The following is a 23,059-nucleotide window of genomic DNA, read 5'->3' as shown; positions in this document are numbered from 1 at the left end:
ATTCTAGTTCCCATCGCCACCTCTATCCCTGCATGCTTCAGAGGCCCCCAGAGAGGTTTCTCCTCACCGGGGCCTCTGTTGTCTTATGTCTTCATTCGGCTCTGTTGGAGGAACTGCCCAGTCACACAGAACACAAACATGAACATACGGCAGACACTCTGCAAGTTATCCTTGCTTAACTGACTTGGCAACAGGAAAGAACCGGGTTTGATGATTGTCTTTGACACTTCCAGCTGTATTGCCCTAGGGCTAGCAATAGCACCTGCCTCCCAGGCCACTGTGAGGACTGGACAGGGGATGTCTATAACACTTCATAGAAATCTCAGTTGTTTTATTTTTGCTGAGGCAATTGGGGTTAAGTGACTTGCCCAGGGTCACACAGCTAGGAAGTGTTAAGTGTCTGAGGTCAGATTTGAACTCAGGTCCTCCTGACTTCAGGGCTGGTGCTCTAGCCATTGCATAACCTAGCTGCCCTGGAAATCTCAGTTTTGATTACATTACATTACATTATTACATTAAGTCCCAATGCCTTGGTCAGTTCAATTAAATGATCTTCCCAATTCACAGTAATTCTGAGAAGAGGAGGGGGGCATGTTTCCTCTCCCTTAGCTCCCTTCCTCAAGGTTCTTGCTCTACCCGTAATGACTTATTATGCCTCCCCTCCCCATCAAACCTTCAAAGAATAATCGATTTAGGGTCATTTAGTCCAGCCCCTCAGATCAGGAAACCTAGTCCCAGAGAAGTCCAATGATTTGCTGGATGTCACACAGATAGGAAGGACAACCTAAACTCCGGCTCTGTCCATGGTGGCTCACTGCCCTGTTTCTCTATATTAAACATTACTCTCTCCAAACTATACTTAAAAACAGCTGGGAGAGAGCAGAGCACTCGATCACAGCATCCCCCAGAACCCTGGAGCATCCGAGCGGGGAGGGACACTCTTAAATCCAACCCTGCTATTTTCCTGATGAAGAAGCTATGTCCTCAAGGGGGAACGTGTGCCCAATATCATAACTAGGAAGTACAAGGGATGGAACAAAAGCCAAGTTTCTCCTGCTTTCATGGCCATACTCTGTCCACCGGGCGTGAGATACTCCAAAAAGGATGTCTGACTTCACTCCCGACTAGAATAAGCAAGCTAGTTTAGAAAGAAATGGAAGGAACTCAGTCGAGTTCCAAATACGAGTGGGGCTCCCCAGAAGGAATTATGCACATAGGGGGAGTTGGCCCTCCCTGTCTCATATCTTGGCCAAATCTCTGAGTTATCACCACTGGCCCAGAAGACCCCGCTGAGGGAGAGAGCCAGGGATCACGGGGCTGGGCTCATCAAATTCAGAGGATTGTCTTGTGTGCCAAGATCCCCCACAGGTCTCCTTAATAGGAACACAATGCTTTGGAGCTCACTAATGCCTTCTCCTCATTTCTTCCCCCAAGGAGGCTTGGCTGCTCAGCTCCGGGGCTGCCTTGAGTCTGATTCTGGAAGATCTTGGGCAGACCTAAAACCACCCCCACTTCTTCCTGGAACTCCTGGGTCACAAAATAATAGCCCAGGGCGTCCAAGCAGCAGTTGGCATTGGCAAGGCGGGAGGCCACCCTGACGGAAATGATCACGCGCTGGACAACGGGGCAGGAGGCCCCCACGTAGTCCGTTATGAGCTTGGCCAGCAGAGCCGCATGCTGGGGCAGGAAACAGACTAGGAAGATGACCAGGTTAGCCGAGACCACGCAGACCGTTTTGTGGATCAGCCTCCTGTCCTGGGCCAGGGCCTGGGCCTTTTTCCTCATCAGTTTCTGGAGCACCCGCATGGAACAGAAAACAAGGATCATGAGAGGAATGAAGAAGAGGGCCAAGGAGAAAACAATGGCCCAGAAGCCTCGTGTCTTACTCTTGCCAAAACAAAAGTTCTGGCCATTTTGCTTCCAAGCAGTTAAAGAGACCAGGCATATGACCAGCAGCCAGAGAAGGGCACAGGTTCCAGCCGCCTGACGCGGGCAGCGCCACACCCTGGCCCGCAGAGGGTACTGGATGGCCGCAAACCGATCCACAGCAATGGCGGTGGTGATGCAGATGCTCATGTAACTGTTGATCAGGTAAATGCTCTGGGAGACCGTACACAGGAAGCCCTCGGACTGCTCTTTGCCCATTGTGTACAGGACCATGGGCAGGCTCAGCAGCAGGCAGCAGTCAGCCCCGGCCAGGTTGGCCATGTACACCCGGGTCTCTGTCCACCTCCTCATCCGGCAGCAGAACACCCACAGGGCCAGGGCATTGAGGACAGTCCCTAGGATCAGGATGATGGACAAATACACCATGGTGACCGTCTGGAAGAGGTCACCCCTTGTGGTGCTGCAGTTGGGCGGAGTCATCTGGACCACCAGGGATCCACGGAAACCCAGGTAGGAAAGGTGCCTGTACGAGAGAGAACATGAGAAAGCTGTTATTGCAGGAAGCGGCGAGAATGAGGCAGGAGACTTAGTGCTCTCATGAACTCTGTGTGTGTGTGTGTGTGTGTGTGTGTGTGTGAAAGAGAGAGACAGAGACAGAGAGAGACAGAGGCAGAGACAGAAATATAAAGTTAGAGACAGAGATAGATTGAGAGACACGGAGAAAGAGAGACACACAGAGACTGAGATAAACAAGGACAGGGAGATAAAGACAGAGACAGAGACAGAGACAGAGGCAGAGGTGGGGGACAAAGTGACTTCAGACTTCATGTCAGCGGGGACCTCAGTTTGAATCCTCCCATATTGACTAAGTGTGTGATCGTGGACAAGTCACCATCCCTCTTAATGTCTTTGTATCTGAAAAACTGGGTATAACAAGACTCCCAGAGACACTGAGCTTGTGTCTATAAAGTGCTTTGTAAAATTTCCACTATGGAGCTGATGGCAGCAATGATGACGTTGATGATGATGACATGAATGATGATGATGTTGTTGATGATGACGATGATGATGACGATGGTGATATTGATGATGACACTGATGATACTGATGGTGATAACATTGATGAAGACATAATGATGTTGACACTGATGATGATAATGATAACATTGATGATGGTGACATTGATCATGATGATATTGATAATGATGATATTGATGATGATGATATTGATGATGATGATGATGATGATGATGATGATGATGATAATTGCTGATGGTGATAAAATTGATGATGATGTTGATGATGGGCATTGATGATAGTGACATTGATTATGATGATATTTATGATGATATTGACACATGATGATGATGGTAATTTTGATGATGATGATGATAACATTGATGATGATGATGATGATGATGCTTATGGTGATAACATTGATGATGATGACACTGATGATGCTGATGATGATAACATTGATAATGATGATGATGATGATGATGATGCTTATGGTGATAACGATGATGATGATAAGAATGATGATGATGACACTGATGATGCTGATGATGATAACTTTGATGATGATGATAACTTTGATGATGATGATGAAGATAATGTTGAGGATGAGGATGATTGATGATGATGCAGCCCTCAGTTTCCTTAGACATTTGGTATCTAAAGCTCTTCACAACATGACTCCTTTTCATCTTTCTAGTTTTGTTGCACTTTCATCCCCACTACAATTGTTTCAGTGACATTGGCCCACTTGCAGTGACTTGAAGGAGGCTCCTCATCTCTCCCCTGGGCCTTTGTCCTAGCTGTCCTTCATTCTTGGGCTTTCTTCAAGACTCAGCTCCTCTGAGAGGCCTTTATCCTCAAAACACCCCAGCCCCATCCCTGCTAGTACCCTTCTTCCCCAGAATGCTCCGCATCTACCTTACATACACCTGGCATTTGCCTAGTTGTTTACATGCTGGCGTGGACCTGGAGTCAGGAAAGATGTGAATTCAAATCCAGTTTCAGATACTTAGCATCTGACCCTTGGAAAGTTACTTTGCCTCTGTCTAACTCACTTTCCTTATCTATTCAAAAGAAGATAATAATAGCATAGGCTTCCTAGTATGTGAGAATAAAAGCAATAAGTATTTCTTTTTTTCAATTAAAGCTTTTTACTTTCAAAATATATACATGAATAATTTTCATCATCCATCCTTACAAAACCTTGTGCTCTAAATTTGCTCCCCCTCCCTTAGATAGCAAGTAATCCAATATATGTTAAACATGTACAATTCTCCTATACATATGTCCACATTTATCATGCTGCACAAGAAAAATCAGCTCAAAAAGGGGAAAAAATGAGAAAGAAAACAAAATGCAAACAACAAAAAAGTGAAAATTCTATGTTGTGATCCACACCCAATCCTCATATTCCTCTCTCTGGGTGCAGTTGGCTCTTTTCATCACAAGATCTTTGGAACTGGCCTGAATCATCTCATTGTTGATGAGAACCACACCCATCAGAATTGATCATCACATAATCTTCTTGTTGCCATGTACCATGATCTCCTGATTCTGCTCATTTCACTCAGCATCAGTTCATGTAAGTTTCCCCAGGCCTTTCTGAAATCATCCTGCTGATTGTTTCTTATAGAACAATAATATTCCACAGCGTTCATATATTATATCTAGGAATAAGTGTTTCTAAAGCATTTTGTAAACCTAAAAGTAGCAGACAAATGCTAGTTATGAGAGTAAGGATGATGATGGTGAGGAGGAAGATGAGGATGGTGAGGATGACAATAATGTACTGCTCCAAGTCTAATCCTATGATCCTATGATGTGTGTGACCATGAGGAAAGGTGGTGGGAGTGGGAAAAAACCATGAGTACATACTACTATTATTATGAAGGGTCCAAAAACAGTGTCTGGAGTAAGGACTGAGGAGTCGGAAGCCATTTGGAAAAGAGGAAGACCATGTGAGGGAGGTGTATGACCACTGCCCATAATCTTAAATTAGGCTTTTTTTTTTTTACTTTTTTATTCATTCCTTATTTCCTGAAGGTGAGCCTGGATTCTTCGATCAGAACCTGAGCTCAAAAGAGGATGTATCTATTCCGTAATTCTTATCTTTCCTTGGTCTCCCCTGCCCCTGGGTGCAGGGTTCAAGAAGATTCACTAAAACTACCATATTTAAATGGTGGGGAAACTGAGGCTGAGAAAGATGAAGTGACTTATCCAGGGGTCCCACAATTACTTTACATAATGAATCTAAGTCAGGAAAGGCTCCAATAGGTTATCTAGCATCACATCTTCATTTTCCAGTTGAGAAAACTAAGAATAATGAAATTAAATGAGTTTTCTAAAATGACACATGTAGTAAGAGCACATGAGAGAGCTGAACTCAGATCCTCTGATTCCAGACCCAGTGTTCTTAATAATAACAATACCAAATGTTATTATTGTGTTGTAAGATTTACAGAGCACTTTACATAGACTCACTCAGCAATCTGGGAGAGCAGATGCTCTTATTATCCCAATTTTACAGATGAGAAAACTAAAGAAGTCAGGGATAAAATGACTTGGGTTACAATTGTCTGCATCCAGATTTGATCCCAAGTTTTCTGAACTTCAAGTTCAAGGCTTTATCCACTGTCCTACCAAACCACTTTTATACCATACATTCTTATTGTTCTATTCAATTACGTAAGTGGGCATTCACCCAGAAGTTACTGCTAAGCCTCTATACCTTCCAGGCAGAAGAGTAGGATCATGACTGTGAAGCTCTGCCTACAATGTCCAATTTGGTTGATATGTTGGTTAGTTTTGTTGAAATGCTTTTTTTCTCTTCCTCTTTTATTTGCTATAAGATTGTTTTCTACGTGGCATAGGGGATAGATATATCAGGAAATGAAAGTGATTTAAAAATTTTGCAATAAGCTTTTTTCTCAAAATGCGGTTCCTATTATGTTCAAGGAATGGGGATACAAAGATAAATCCATTATAGACCCTCTTCTTAAGAGACTTACCTTGTATGCATGGGTGAATCAGACCTTCCCTAAAGCTGAATGGTCTGCCCCTCCCCCAAAGCCAATAGATTTTACAGTTTCATTGTCAACCCACAAGAAGCCTTAAATGCTTGTCAATGGATTGATTGGTCCATTTATAGGTCAGTTTTGAGAATTAAAACTGTCTGGCACATAGTGGGTGTTCAGTTAATACGTGCTTGCCTGATTGATTGATTGATTGGAGCCACCAGTGAGAATAAGGTCCAAGCTCAGTGATTCTACTTATAGTGAAAAACTCACTAATGAAATGCAAAGATCATTTCCAAACCCCAGGGGCTGCAGCCTCAGCCCAGGACTCATGGAGATTGGGAGAAAAGAGAAAGAGGTATATTCCCACAAATAGAGCTAAATTCCTCTCTTTTAATTTATCCAGACCCTCCACTGATCAGTCAGTCAACAAATATAATAGCACCATTGGAGATGCAAAGAAAGGCAAAAACACAGTCTGCCTTCATGGAATCCATTTATTGGCTAGTGGTGTGACCGGATCAAATCTGCCCTTTTGGAAGGTGCCTTTGTCATCTGAATGGATGGACCAGGGTGAGAAAAGAATAGCAACTGATGGGACACAGAGCAAGAGAGAGAGTGAGGAGCCTTGGATGGCACATAGCTTGGGAACTTGGGTGACTAGGAGAATGATGGTATCCTGGACAGTGGCAAATTTGATTCCCCTGGATTCAACAGGCATTGTTAAAGGTCTACACTGAGCAAAGCATTGTGCCTTAAAAATCCAATTGAGGAAGTCCCAGGTTGGGTGGTACCATCAGGGCTTCATTTGTCTTCCTAGTCCTATGGATCATGGGCCTCTCTTTAAGACATCTCTGTCCCCTAGTAAAGACTTCCAGGAGCCACACGTTCTGCCCTCTCCTAGAGCCTTTTCTGGCTAAAAGATCTGGGAGAGATTAGCTCATTGAGAGTTTTGTGTTTCTAAGCCCCTGGTACAGAGGAGGAACTTCAGCTATGCTTATTGGTCTTTCTTCTTAAAATCTCACCCTCTGAGTAATGTGTGCATGAGCAGATCCTCTCCAGCCAGAGATTGATTAAAGGCGGTTGGTCACCAGGACAGAAAGGTCATAGGGTGGAGACTGAGGACTTGGGAGAGGGGTGTCCAAGTCTACTGCCTGGGGAACAGAATTCACCATCTTTCCCGGGGATTGCCCACATTTTCAAACTTCCCTTCCCTTTCCCCTCAGCTCACGACCTCAGTTTCATCCTTGCCTCTTCTTCCTCTTGTCCTTCCAATAACAAATCTACAAATATCATTGCCCTCCCATTGTAACATCTATCCAATATGTCCTCTTCTCTCCCCTGACACTCTCACCATCTTAACACCCCTCTCACTTGATGCTGGGTCTCCCTGCCCACTCAGCTGCCAAAGGGATCTTCAAATACAGGTCTTGCCACGTCACATTCTACTCAATAAACTTCAGGGACTTCTCACCTCTAGGAACAAGCTTAAAAATCTGTTGTTTGGCCTTTAAAACTTTCATAGCCAGATCCCTTAGATTACACAGCCACAGCATTCTGTGATACAGCTATACTGGTCTTTTCACTATTCATTAAATACTACCCGTCATTTCCAGTCTCCATGCCTTTGCACTGACTTCCAAGTCTGGAAAGCTTTTCTTCACCTCAGTCTTCAGACTTCCCTCTCTTCCTTCAGATACAAATCTCAGAATCTTTTTCTGTTGCAAATTCAGAGTTGAGTTGCTTCAACCCTTAATGGCAGAGGTTTCCTAAAAGTCTCCAGTCTGATCCAATCCACTAAACTCTCTGCCCTTAGGGATTGAAAAACTATGGGGAGATAGGAGCTAAAGCACTCAGGGATCTGAGAGAGAACCCATCCCTATACCCAGAAAACAATTAAGGAAGAAAAAGCATACCCTAGAGTCGGATACAATGTAATGGAACAAACAAGTGACCACAAACCACAAATTCTCTTTCCCAATTGCCTTCCGCCTTGTATTATCTATTTAACTCTTCTTTTAGAAGAGCTTTGCTTTCCATAGCATGTCTCTCCTTTGAAACTCTCTCCCTGCCCTCCACATCCCCCTTTACTCCCATTACAATCTAAGACCATTACCATTATATGAAGAAAAAAAAAAACAAATCCAAAACCCTTGTAACAAACCCACATAATTAACACAACTTCTCGTAATGGCCATTTCCTGAGATCTATATCTCATCCTCCGCCCTCAACCCATCAATTCTCTGTCAGGAAAGGGATAACAGGCTTCATCATTGGTTCCCTGGGAACTTGTTTAATTTTGATCGGAGTTTTAAAGTCATTTAATGTTATTTGCCTTTACAATGTGTTATTGTTATATAAATTGGTCGCCTGGATCTGTTCACTTCACTCTGCATCAGTTCAAGCAAGTCTTCCAAAGTTACATTGAAACCATCCCCTTCATCACTTCTTAAAGCACAGTAGTATTCCATCCCATACATATACCATGATTTATTCTCTCTTTATTGACTCCTATATTCCTGCCACTTTTAATTATCATTCTCATACAGATTAAGACAACTCTGAGATATCACTATACAAGTGGTTAAGATTGGCTAAGATGACAGGAAAAAATAATGATGAATGTTGAAAGAAATGTGGGAAAACTGGGACATTAATACATGGTTGGTGGAGTTGTGGACTGATCCAACTATGCCGGAGAGCAATATGGAATTATGTCAAAAGGGCTATTAAATTGTGTGTGCCCTTTGATCCAGCAGTGTCTCTGTTGGACCTGTAACCCAACGAGATCTTAAAGGACAGCAAGGGACCCACGTATGCAAAAATGTTTGTAGCAGCTCTTTTTGTAGTCACAAGAAACTGGAAACTGAGTGGATGCCCATCAATTGGAGAGTGACTGATTGAGTTATGGCATATGAATGTTATGGAATATTATTGTTCTATAATAAACAATCAGCAGGATACTTCAGAGAGGCCTGGAGAGATTTGCATGAGCTGATGCTGAGGGAAGTGAATAGACAACATTATACAGAGCAACAGGAAGATTATACAAGGATTAATTCTGATGGCTGTGGCTCTTTTCAACATTGAGATGATTCAGGCCAATTCCAAAAATCTCATGATGAAGAGAACCTTCTATACCCAGAGAGAGACTATGGGAACTGAGTGTGGATTACAATATAGTATTTTCACTATTTTTGTTGTTTGTTTGTTATTTTATTTCTCATTTTCCCCTTTTTGATCTGATTTATCTTGTACAGCATTATTTGTAGAAATATGTATAGAAGAATTGTATATGTTTAACATTATTGTATTACTTGCCATCTAATGGGGGGGGGCGAGAAGAGAGGGAAATTTAGAGCACCTTTTCTTATGGCTAAAAATGATTTGAATTTCTTCATCTGAAAATTGTCTGTTCATATCCTTTGACCATTTATCAATTAGAGAATGGCTTGAATTCTTATAAATTTGAGTTGATTCTCTATGTATTTTAGAAATGAGCCCTTTATCAAAACCTTTAAATGTATTTTTCCCCAGTTTATTGCTTCCCTTCTAATCTTGTTCACATCGGGTACAAAAACTTTTTAACTTAATATAATCGAAATTATCTCTTTTGTATTCAATAATGAACCCTAGTTCTTCTCTGCCCACAAATTCCTTCCTTGTCCACAGATCTGAGAGGTAAACTATCCTTTATTCTTCTAATTTGCTCATAATATTGTTCTTTATGTCTAAATCATGAACCCATTTCAACCTTATCTTGGAAAATGGTGTTAGGTGTGGGTTTCCTGAGCAGAAGTATTAAACACATGAGCCTACACCCAGCAGCTCATTTAGTTTGAACCAGATTAAAATGTATTGAGAAAATGTTTAATAAATAAATAAAAATACATTAGAACATAGATAATGTTAATATAAGGCCTTCTAAATTAACATTCAGCCTGCAAGAATCTTTATGTATAGTTTAGTGGCCCCTCTTTTTATTTGATTTTGATATCACTGATTTGGAGTATCTTTCTCATATATTGTTAACTTATATTTCTTCCTTCTAAAACTACTTGCTTATATCCTTTGAACTCATCAGTTGGGGAGCAGCACTTGTGCTTATAAATATACATCAGCTACTTAGGTGTTTTGGAAAAGAAATCTTTATCAGAGAAACAATGAAAACATTTTTTTCCCCAGTTAAGTTTTTCCTCCTGATTTTTAATTACAATGGTTTTATTTTTGCAAAAATATTTAAATTTTATGTAATCTAAATTGCCCATTTTATCTTCTGTATTTCCATTTAGTCATAAACTTTCCCCCGATCTATAAATCTGAAAAGCAATTCTTTTCTCACTTCTCTATTTTATAATGTGAACTTTATGTTTAGTCATGTATTCACTTGGAACTTAATTATTATATAGTGTGAGAAATGTGTGTATATGGTAAATAGACTTTCATGTATTTTATATTTTTTATAGTTATTTTAAATGGAATTGGTCTTTTTTTCTCTTCCTGCTGTGTTTTGTTGGTAATATACAGAAATGCTGACAACTTAAGTGAATTTATTCTTTCAATTTTAATGAAGTTATCAGTTTAATTTTTTAAGTTAACTCTTTAGTGTTCTCTTACCAGATCATCATATTATCTAAAAAGTGATAAATTTGTTAGTTCTTTATGGTTATTCCTTTCATTCTTTTTTTTTTTTTTTTTTTAGCATTGATAGCACTATGGTAAATAGTAATGGTGATAATGGATATCCCTGTTTTCAACCAGATCTTATTATTAGGAAGGCCTATTATTTATCTTTATTATGTATAAAGCTAGCTCCAAATTATATATAGATACCACTTATCATATTAAAGAAAGATTCATCTATTCCTGTTTTCTAATGTTTTGATAGAAATAGATATTGCAGTGTCAAAACTTTTTATGCATTTGTTGATATGTGATTTTTGATATTTTTATTTTAATATCATCCATTATGTTTATAGTTTTCCTAATATTGAACCAACCTTGTATTCCTGGTTTAAAAAATCCATCTTTGGGATAGCATATAATTTTTATTATATGTTGCTGTGGCTTATTTGCTAATGTTTGACTTAAAATTTTGCATCTATTTTCAGTTGGGAGATTGTTCTATAATTTTCTTTCTCTATGTCTCTCTCCAGTTTTAAATATTAAAGATATTCAATATTCAAATATCAAATATTAAGACCATATTTTTCTCATAGAAGAGATTTAGTAGGACCCCTTTGATTATTTTTGCAAACAATTTATGTGATACTGTACTTAATTGTGTTTGAAGGAATTCACTAGTAAATTTATCTGCTTGTGAGGTTTTTCCCTCTTTGGTAATTTATATATGGCTTGTTCAATTTATTCTTCTGATCTTGAGTTATTCATATTACCTGTTTTTTAATTCTTCTAATAGAATTGTGATCAGAAGCAAAACACTCAGAGGGACAGGGTGAGAAGAAAGAGATATAGAGAAGGATAAACAAGGGGAAAAGAAAATGGAGGGAGATACAGTAGTAGTGTCAATGTGAATGAACTGAATTTACCCATAAAATAAAAACAGATAATAGAGTGAATTTTCAAAACAGACTTCTACAATGTGTTGTTTACACATTTGAAGCAGAGAGACACACAAAAATTAAAGATAAGAAGGTAGAGCAGAATCTATTAAGTTTCAGCTGAAGTAAGAAAAAAAAAGCAGAAGTAGGAATCATGGTCATATACAAAACAAAAGTAAAAATAGATCTCATCAAAGGAGATAGAGAAGAAAACTACATCTTGCTAAGAGGTATTGCCATATGTATATATATATATACAACATTTTTTACTTTGGTTGAAATATGAAAGTTTGCTCTAGCCCCTTATTTTAACTCTGTTCCTTATAAATGTTCCTTGTAAATGTTGTATTTTGCTTTGAAATCCATGATGATATCCTCTTCTGTTTTATGGGTGAGTTCATCCCATTCACATTTTCAATTATGATTATTAACTGTGTTTCCTCCCATCTTATTCTCTTTAACTTCTTCCTCTCTCTGCTCTTTGCCCCATTTTTATAAAGAAAGTGGTAAGAGAAGATTGTTTTTAGCTTCTGAATTCTATGCTTGATACAATCTATATTTTCTCCAGTGATCCCAATGACAGATTCTTACCTTTTCTTTCTTTTCTTTTAAATCTCTCTTCGAGATCTTCCTTGCAAGATCAGAGTTTGTTTTGTTTATGATTAATCATTTTTACCCACTTATTCCCTTCCCTCTTCCTGTTTCTTCTTATTTCTCAAGTCCAGAGAAATATCTGGTATAGTAAAAGTGATAGCAGTATTTCTTTTTGACCAATTGACAAGGAAAGTTACTCAGAGAGAAAGGATAAGGCAGGCAGAGGGAAGAGGAAGACCTGAGTTAGCAGTGGAGAAATCAGCCCTGCTTGGTCAGAGTCGGAGGGAATTGAGTCATAGAAAGAGCCAATTTGTGAGTCCTCTAGCCCACCCCACTTCTATTTTCCAGATGGAGAAACTGAGGTCCATCCAGATGAAAGGAGTTGGCCAAGATCTCCCGGCAGCAAGTGAGAACACAGAATCTAGAGCTGGCAGGGATCTTGAAGGTAGTTGAATTTGACCTCCTTACTATGCAGGTAAGGGAACAGAAGTGCAGATTTGTGAAGGAACTTACCCAATAGCTCATAGCTTGTGAGTCACAGAACCGCACCACAAGTAGGTTTTCCTGGCTCCCCGAGATAGGCCCTTTCCCAGAGCAGCTCCAGGCTCTCCCTGGCCTGCTGCACTGCCTCAGCAGCACCGTCTTCCTCAATGATGGGGGCGGTTCCTGAGATTTTCACACCTTCACGCCTCCAGAGGAAGGGGCCCCCTTACCTTAAACTGCTGAAGTCTCCAGCTGAGAAGAATGAGGTTCTCCTCAGGCAGGGATCACCAGCTCCGGGGCCTTGTCTCCTCTGGCTTCCCCACTCCCCCAGATGGCCCCTGGCGGGCCCTCTGCCTTGTGCTGGCCAGCTGCTGCTCTCGCCTCCGCCAGGAATAAGTGAGCTGCTAGGTGAGCGGGAGGGTTTCAAACATCCTGCCCAGCTCCGCCCGCAGGCTCCTTTCTGGAGTGGATGCTAGCCACAGCAGAAACCCCTGCCCCTTTCCCTCTCCCCACCCACCCTGCTCTGACAACTGACATCAGGTTTTCACGTCCTCAGCACCGCTTCCTCCCAGGCTGCCCAGATGCCCTGAGCAGAGGCTAGGTTATACACTAGAGTTAAAAGGAAGGGACCAACACCCATTCTCACTGTATACACGCCCACATGCACCTGTGTGCCCGCGCCTCCACTCCCACATTTACATCTATACCCAACCCACTGAAGAGTCACCTTTTTTACCCATAGGGCATAGATTCGGGACCACCCTACCTCTTCCCTTAACCACAGCCTATTCCTCTTGCCACCCAGCACCGCCACTTATGGGAAGCCTTTCCTGATCCTGACCTCACAAGAGCAGGGACTATTTTTAACTCGGTGTGATAATCCCAAGGACCCAGAACCCTTACTAACTGCAGACTATACTCTTGACTAACAGTTTATTGAATTGAATCAACCGTTGGGTAGATTGTGTTGGGCTAAAGGTCTGGCTGTGATGCAATGTGAGTCCCCTGTGACAAATCACTTTTATCTCCCAGTTAGAGTTTGTACATTCTGCAGCAAACTTTAATCTGTTCTCAATCTCAAGCTTTCCGGGCCATGCTTTCTTCTGTTATCAGTTGTGCACACCTAAACGTGAAGGAAGGAACTGCTTGTGGGCACCATGAATGCAAAAGGAGTAGAGATCACTAGGGACCAGAAGGGATTTGCAAATGAGGAGGGGCCCAAGGAGCCCCAAAGAGATGCTCTTTGTGTGTTTTGGATTCTCTGAGTGTGTTGGTGCAAATGCACATGTATTCTAGTAGACCAAGAACCTTGTGAAGGTGGGAATAATACTCTAGCATCTCTAGAATCTAGAAGAAGGCAGAGTACACATTAATGGTGGATTTACTAATTTGTTCAATATGAAACTCACAGTTGTTGGACTACTTCTCTACCCACTTCCCAGGTCCCAACCCAACTGATTAGTGGCTGAAGGAATATTCAATAGTCTGCCCTATCTCCTAGCTGATCATAGAACACATTTTAGCTCCACCTTCTATTGAGCTACTTAGCCAGGCCATCTCATCATGTATTTGCTGCCTTCCTGTCCCACTGGCAATCTCCACCCAATCCTGCCTCCCTTTGCATCTTCTCTTCTTTTTCATAGACCTTCAAAGTTTCCTTCCCTTCTACCTACAAACAAAATTAAGTCTGAAACCACACATTCCTAAAAATAACCCTTCCTAAAAGGAACCTTAGAAATATCTAGTCCAGTCACTTCATTTTAGAACTGAGAAAATAAGCCCAGAGAGGGAGAAATGAATTGTGTAAGATCATACAGCTAGTAGATAGAAGAGGAACCTAGGCCCTCTGATGCAGAAGTCAATGCCCAAGCCACCATACCATCTACTGATCATGCACACCCCATCCTGGGAAATCCCTTCTTCAGGCTCTGGTCATTGATATTCTCAATGAGGAGAGTCTCACAACAATGGGTTGTGGGGCTTGGGTTCCATTCTTCCCCTGGGCTGAGCTTCTTTTCAGTCTCTTAATAAAGATCAACCACAAGTTCAAAATCCTTTAAATGTACACTATCAACACAAACATTGACACTTTGAAATAACAAGAGTATTTTCAGAGGATCTAGAGCTGAGAAGAAGGGAAAGGAAAAGAATAAATATCGATGAGCACCTAGTAGGTGCCAGACACTGTGCTAAGTGTTTTACAACTATTGACTTGTTTAATCATCAGAATAATCCCAAGAGGTGGGTTCTATTATCACCTTCACTTGTATATTTGAATAAATTAAGGCAGACAGAGGTTAAGTGGCTTGAACAAAGTCATAGAATTAGTGAATGTCTGAGGCTGAAATTGAACTCAGGTCCAGAGCTCTATCCATTGCACCCCCAAGGTGCCTCTGAAGTTATTTAGTCCAATCTTTTCATTTCATAGGTAGGTAAACTGACACCCAATGAGGAAAGTTGATTTGGATCATTGGCCTAGAACAAAAAGAGCCAAAGGCCATCTAGTTCAAATCTTTACATTTTTTTTTAGTTTAATAAAAATCTACTTTCCTTTCTCCTGTTTCCTCCTTTATTGTGAAGAAAGCCCAATATAATAAATGTTCATCATCGAGTGAAACAAATTTTCACATTACCTCTATCCAAAAATATGTCTACTTTTGTCTCATGAGCCTATCCCCTGTCAGGAGGTGGGGAGAGGCTTCTTCCTGGGTCCTTTGGAATCACAGTTGGTCATTGCATCGATCAGTTTCAAAGCTATTCAAAGTCTTGTTTGTGTTACCAAGGCTGTTGTTATTGCATCATTGTTCTCCTAATTCTGCTCACCCCACTCTGCGTCCATTCATCCAAGACTTCTCAGGTTTGTCTAAAACTATTCCTTTCAGCAGTTCTTACAACGCAGTAATATCCATTATATCCACATATTATAATTTGTTTAGCCATTAAATAAATAGACATCCCCCTTTTGTTGTTGTTAAGGCATTTTTTAGTTATGTCTATTCCTTGGGACCCAATTTGAGATTTTCTTGGTAGATAATGGAATGATTTGCCATTTCCTCCTCCAGCTCATTTTACAGATGAGAAAACTGAGGTAAATGTCCAGATTTGAGCTCAGGGAGAAAAGTTTTCCTGATTTTAGGACTGGCACTCTATCCCCTGTGTCCCGTCCCTTTCCATTTATTATTTTTTTTTTGCTACTATCAAAAGAGCTGCTGGATATTTTTGCATATTTGAGACCTTTTTTTCTTTATTTCATCTTTTGGGGTTTCAATCTAATCATGATATTCAACCTAATCATGAGTGATCAAAAGACATGCATCACTCAGTGTATTTTATCAATTTTCATTTCAAGAGATGATTAAATTGAGCCTCTGAGAGGAGAGATGACATAGATCATAGATTTAAAATGGAAAAAGGTCCCACAGGAAATTTATTCTGACCTTTTCATTTTACATAAAGAGAAATTGTGGCCCAAAGAAGAAAAAGAAACTTGAATCATAGATCCAGAGCTGCAAAAGTTCTTAGAGGACATTCATTTTAGAGGAAGTTTCTCTGGAAAGTATAAAGTTAAGATATCTCATAATTGCAAGGAAATACTTTACTTGAAATGTTGCTTTTTGGGTTGCTGGGGAAATTCCATGTGGGAATAGAAAAAAATGCTGAAGGTCACATAGGTAGTAAGCAGAATTGGAACCCAGCTTAGTGTGAACCACCTCTCCCAGTTTGATGTCATAAGAAAGCTTGATTAACCGTGTAAGCATCCAGTAAATCTCCACAAGGGATCTTCCTCCATCGAGCTGACCCCAATTCATGAGTCACCTGTGGTTCTCTCCTTCTGTCTAGTTCTGTAGTCTTGAAGCTGTCAAACTTCTTTCATCCAGTCACATATCTCCATCTTGCATAAGAGCAAAGTGTGCAAAGACTTTGCCGAGTCCTCTACTAATCCTCTCCAAAAAGGAAAATGAGGTTAGTGTGGCATGGCATGCTAATTACAAATTCCAAGATGGCATATTATGGTAGGAAGAGGTAGAAACTAGAAATAATTCAGAAGTTACCACAGCCCCACCTGCCCACTCCAGTTAGGTTTGAGGCTTGTGGTAATCAGTGACTCATGATTCTTTATTAGATACCTTCGAGAATTTTGGCAAGAATTACTAGGAAGTCACTCGGGAGAGTATAAAATTCACCTTGATAATGGGAAGGAAATACTTTCCTTGAAATGTTGCTGCTGGGAAATTCCATCTGGGTATGAAAGTATATGTGTATATGTGGGAGGAATTATAGTCTTAGAATACTGGACTTGGACTTTTGGACCCCTACTCTTCCATATCCTAGAAGTCTTTGCAAGTGGTCCATCTGTTTGAGTAAGTAGATATGATGTGAACTGAATAGACATTAGTCTCCCCTATCCATCTGTAACTTCTCTACATGTCAAATGTGGGGAAAGGTTGGTGGATCTCAGTTCTCTAATGGATCTATGATATAAATGGGGAGTTCTCCACAAAGATGCATTTTATATCCATGTCAGCAACCTCTGTCCATGTCTTTTCAAGAACTCACCAGGGAAAGCCGCCCAACATTCACTTTTTCATATCATTAAGAGGGCATGAGTTCTAGAGAACAATTTGGAACTATATGCAAAAGACTATAAAACTATGTATACCCTTCAGTCCAGAGACTGGGATCTGTTATAGCTGCTATTGGGTCTATATCCCAAAGAGATCATAAAAGAGGGAAAGGGATCCACATGTGCGAAAATGTTTGTAGTAGCTTTTTTGATGGTGGCAAAGAATTGGAAAATGAGTAAATGTTCATCGATTGGGGAATGGCTGAATAAGTTATGATATATGAAAGTAATGGAATAGTATTATTCTATAAAAAAATGAACAAATTGATCTTAGAAAGACCTGGGAAGATTTACACAAACTGATGCCAAGCGATACAAGCAGAGCCAGGAAAACAAGATTATGTGATGAACAACTATGACGCACTTGGTTCTCAGCAATTAAGTGATCCAAGACTGTCCCAATAAACTTTGGATGGAAAATGCCATTCACAGAGAACTATGGAGACTGAATGCAAATGAACACGTTATGTTCATTTTTCCCCCTTTTTTCTTTTTCTTTTCTCTCATGGTTTTTCTCTGTTCTGATTTTTCTCTACCACCATGATTCATAAGGAAACATGTTTTTTAAAAAATGAATGTACTGTATTTAGATATCTAACATTTAATATGGTGCCTTGATAGATATTAAGTGCTTAATAAATACCTGTTGCCTGCCTGTTAAATGTAGAGTCTGAAATCCATAGTGACTGCCTTAGACTATGGAAATCAATGAACAACATATATGGTGGTCAATTTGTAGATCTCTAGGCTCAATCTTCTCCTACCTCTCCTACTAAGAATATCTATAGGGAGATCTGTCTCTTCCTTCTTTCATCTGAGCTTCTACCTAGAGCCCCTCTGATCCAATGAAGCTTCTGGGTCCTTTAGCTCTAGAACTGTGATCCATGAACCATGATTACAGCCAGTCAGCCAATGAGCATTTATTTATATGTGCCAAGCACTGTGCTAAACTCTAGGGATATAAAAAAAGCAAAAAATAGTTCCTTCTCTTTAAGGAGCTTCCATGGAAATGACATATAAAGAATATGTAAAAGCAAAATGAATAGAGGCTTAACTAATTAGAGATAATGTTCGAGGAAAGGACTAACATTACTGGGGATTCAGAAAACACTATTTGCTAAAAGATGGTGGGAAGGACAGTTAATTGGGGCCAGATTGGGAAGAGTGAAAATTAAGTGAGCTTCACTTTTTGGGGCCATGGACTCCTGGACAGTCTGGTAATGCTTATGGACCACTTTCCCATCTTTCTTCTAAGAATTCTCATTTAAAAAATAATTGGCCAGAAGAGATAGGTCTCAGGACCTCAGAAGTATCCTTCAAGAGCTCTAGGGCTCCTTGGTGAAGTGACCACACTGCTAGTGCTTTCCTGGAGTTGGTGGCTACTGCTAGTGGTTCTCCTGCTCTGTGGTACCTATGTAGAGGACATACTCTGGAATTTCTAATGTGGGACCTTTTTTCAAATAATAAATCATGATGACCAGAAATATTTTTTGCAAAAACTGGATGGTTTTGATTTGGAGTCCAAGGAATTCTGGAGAGGGTGGATTTTTAAACATAAATCATAGGGTCTATACACTGAGTAACCCCATTTTCTTTCTACTTGGAGAACAAAGTTCTGTCATTCAGTTATGGAGCACTAGAACTTCCATGTTAAGATACTCTAAAAGAATGAGAGCCTTATATGTTTTGCTGGAACATAGATATTATGGTAAAAACCAACCAACCAAAGATATTTCTATAAACAACCTTTGCTTCCTTAGCAGCAGGCAAGCCTTGAAAGATGCTATTCACTTCTGGAAATTTCTTATAAATAAATTAAGACTCTAAAAACATGGATTGTTTTTGGTGGTTCATATACAGGATCCCTTGCTGCCTGGTTGCAATTCAAACATCCTAGGAGGTTTTATCGAGCAGTAGCCAATAGTGCATCTGTCCATGTAAAGGCTAATTTTTTTGGATACCTGGAAGTCATCCAAAATGCTTTGGTTAGATATGGTCATTCTGGATGTGTAGATGCAATGTGAAATTCTTCACAAGTTCTGATGTATATGCTTAAACAAGAGGAATACCACTCTAGCATTGCAAGTGATTTTAAATAATGTGAAGATTTCTGGATTGACCCAGAAGAGAAAATATCCCATTTCATGAAGATTTTAATAGACAATATTGTTTTTCTTGTCCAATTCAGCAGAGCAACATCTTTGGATCAGGAACAAATGAATTACAATTTTGACCAAAAGGTGGCAAAATCCATGATCACTCTTAATTATTTCTGTGGAGAAATAAATGACTGCTGAGTGAGTTGGGCCACCATATGAGAATACATACATTTTTATATGAAGATCTTAAAATCAATGAACTCTCTTGCCTTGATATAAGCTATAATAATCACATTGAATACTGAGAAGCCCTAAATGAGATGGAGAACATGCAAAAGGATCAAGGTAATGGTTTTCTCTGACTTGCACAGAATATAGTTTATTCCAGACCACTGATTCAAAACATCAGCCTTTCTAAGGATAACTTGTGAGTTATGATTTTGATAAGTGTGAAAAAAAGTATTTGACTTGAGATTTGTTGTTAATTTGTGGTTGAATCTGTTAAAGATACCAACAAATAGTTCTACAAGCTCTTATTCAAGACTGGCAGAAAAATCCTATTTCCTAGTGGTGATTTGGATCCTTGGGAGGTACTAAGCATCAATTCCAGAATGCAAAGAAACTTAGCAGGGATCTTCGTTTAAAATAGTTCCCATTGTGATTTGATGTTTGAAAATGAAAAGAACGATCTTCAGAATCTCAAAATCCCTTACCAATCAATCCTCAGAATCTTATTTAGTTGATGCCCTAAATGGAGGAGTTGAAATGACAGCTGGATTGATAGAAGCCAAATGTCCTCTAAGTTTGTTGCCTAACAGGTGAAGTGGAAGCCCAAGAAAAGCTTGATCTAGAGAATCAGATCCCTACAAGAGTTTTTTTTTTTTTTTACTATAAACCTTGAATTTATTTCCCACATTCTAGTATTCCATTAAAGGTAATAGTAAATCACTGAGCATCCAAACATGGGGCATTTACACATGAGGACAAAAGCATTCATCCAGAGACATTTTATCCACAAGAAAACGTATAAGCAGAAAGTAGCATGGAAGAGCAACTCACACTTCAGTCTTGCGGAGCTGCTGTTTCTGTTTTTTTTTTTTTTTTTAAATTTTTTATTTAATAATTACATTATATTGACACTCGTTTCTGTTCCGATTTTTTTTCCCCTCCCTCCCTCCACCCCCTCCCCTAGATGGCAAGCAGTCCTTTATATGTTGGATATGTTGCAGTATATCCTAGATACAATATATGTTTGCAGAACCGAACAGTTCTCTTGTTGCGTAGGGAGAATTGGATTCAGAAGGTATAAATAATCCGGGAAGAAAAACAAAAATGCAGATAGTTTACATTCGTTTCCCAGTGTTCTTTCTTTGGGTGTAGCTGCTTTTGTCCGTCATTTAGCAATTGAAACTCAGGTCTCTTTGTCAAAGAAATCCACTTCCATCAAAATATGTCCTCATACAATATCGTTGTCGAAGTGTATAATGATCTCCTGGTTCTGCTCATTTCACTTAGCATCAGTTCATGTAAGTCTCGCCAGTCTTCTCTGTATTCATCCTGCTGGTCATTTCTTACAGAACAATAATATTCCATAACATTCATATACCACAATTTACCCAGCCATTCTCCAATTGATGGGCATCCATTCATTTTCCAGTTTCTAGCCACTACAAACATTTTGGCACATACAGGTCCCTTTCCCTTCTTTAGTATTTCTTTGGGATATAAGCCCAATAGAAACACTGCTGGATCAAAGGGTATGCACAATTTGATAATTTTTTGGGCATAATTCCAGATTGCTCTCCAGAATGGTTGGATTCGTTCACAACTCCACCAACAATGCATTAGTGTCCCAGTTTTCCCGCATCCCCTCCAACATTCATCATTATTTTTCCTGTCATCTTAGCCAATCTGACAGGTGTGTAGTGGTATCTCAGAGTTGTCTTAATTTGAATTTCTCTGATCAATAATGATTTGGAACACTCTTTCATATGAGTGGTAATAGTTTCAATCTCATCCTCTGAAAATTGTCTGTTCATATCCTTTGACCATTTATCAATTGGAGAATGGCTTGATTTCTTATAAATTTGAGTCAGTTCTCTATATATTTTGGAAATGAGGCCTTTATCAGAACCTTTAACTGTGAAAATGTTTTCCCAGTTTGTTGCTTCCCTTCTAATCTTGTTTGCATTAGTTTTATTTGTACAAAGGCTTTTTAATTTGATGTAATCGAAATTTTCTATTCTGTGATCAGTAATGGTCTCTAGTTCATCTTTGGTCACAAATTTCTTTCTCCTCCACAAGTCTGAGAGATAAACTATTCTATGTTCCTCTAATTTATTTATAATCTCGTTCTTTATGCCTAGGTCATAGACCCATTTTGATCTTATCTTGGTATATGGTGTTAAGTGTGGGTCCATGCCTAATTTCTGCCATACTAATTTCCAATTATCCCAGCAGTTTTTATCAAATAATGAATTATTTTCCCAGAAGTTAGGGGCTTTGGGTTTGTCAAACACTAGATTGCTATAATTGACTATTCTGTCTTGTGAGCCTAGCCTTTTCCACTGATCCACTAATCTATTTCTTAGCCAATACCAGATGGTTTTGGTGACTGCTGCTTTATAATATAATTTTAGATCAGGTACAGCTAGGCCACCTTCATTTGATTTTTTTTTCATTAGTCTCCCCTATCCATCTGTAACTTCTCTACATGTCAAATGTGGGGAAAGGTTGGTGGGTCTCAATTCTCTAATGGATCTATGATATAAATGGGGAGTTCTCCACAAAGATGCATTTTATATCCATGTCAGCAACCTCTGTCCATGTCTTCTCATGAACTCACCAGGGGGAGCTGCCCAACATTCCCTTTTTCCTATCATTAAGAGGGCATGAGTTCTACAGAACAATTTGGAACTATACGCAAAAGACTATAAAACTATGTATACTCTTCAGTCCAGATACTGGGATCTGTTATAGCTGCTATTGGGTCTATATCCCAAAGAGATCATAAAAGAGGGAAAGGGATCCACATGTGCGAAAATGTTTGTAGTAGCTTTTTTTGTGGTGGCAAAGAATTGGAAAATGAGTAAATGTTCATCAATTGGGGAATGGCTGAATAAGTTATGATATATGAAAGTAATGGAATATTATTATTCTATAAAAAAATGAACAAATTGATCTTAGAAAGACTTGGGAAGATTTACACGAACTGATGCCGAGCAAAACAAGCAGAGCCAGGAAAACAAGATTTTGTGATGAACAACTATGACGCACTTGGTTCTCAGCAATTAAGTGATCCAAGACAGTCCCAATAAACTTTGGATGGAAAATGCCATTCACAGAGAACTATGGAGACTGAATGCAAATGAACACATGTTATGTTCATTTTTCCCCCTTTTTTCTTTTTTTTTTCTCTCATGGTTTTTCTCTGTTGTTCTGATTTTTCTCTCCCATCATGATTCATAAGGAAACATGTTTTAAAAAAATGACTGTACTATATTTGGATGTCTAACATTTAACATAGTGCCTTGGTAGATATTAAGTGCTTAATAAATACCTGTTGCCTGCCTGTTAAATGTAGAGTTTGAAATCCATAGTGACTGCCTTACACTGGAAATCAATGAACAACCTATATGGTGGTCAATTTGTAGATCTCTAGGCTCAATCTTCTCCTACCTCTCCTACTAAGAATATCTATAGGGAGATCTGTCTCTTCCTTCTTTCATCTGAGCTTCTACCTAGAGCCCCTCTGATCCAATGAAGCTTCTGGGTCCTTT

At 39.6% G+C, this 23,059-nt stretch overlaps 1 protein-coding gene across 1 annotated transcript; it reads right to left on the bottom strand.

The window, feature by feature from the left end:
* Positions 1-1,374: 1,374 nt before the first annotated feature.
* Positions 1,375-2,313, bottom strand: LOC127561190 (G-protein coupled receptor 35-like). The gene has a single exon (XM_051996476.1). It carries the CDS (start codon positions 2,311-2,313, stop codon positions 1,375-1,377), a length of 939 nt encoding a protein of 312 aa, XP_051852436.1.
* Between the last annotated feature and the right edge of the window lie 20,746 nt (positions 2,314-23,059).

This window comes from Antechinus flavipes, chromosome 4, assembly GCF_016432865.1.
Source record: "Antechinus flavipes isolate AdamAnt ecotype Samford, QLD, Australia chromosome 4, AdamAnt_v2, whole genome shotgun sequence".
In the NCBI taxonomy this organism is placed as follows: Eukaryota; Metazoa; Chordata; class Mammalia; order Dasyuromorphia; family Dasyuridae; genus Antechinus; species Antechinus flavipes.
The sequence above is the reverse complement of the archived record's forward strand: the minus strand, read 5'-3'. Positions and strand labels throughout refer to the sequence as shown.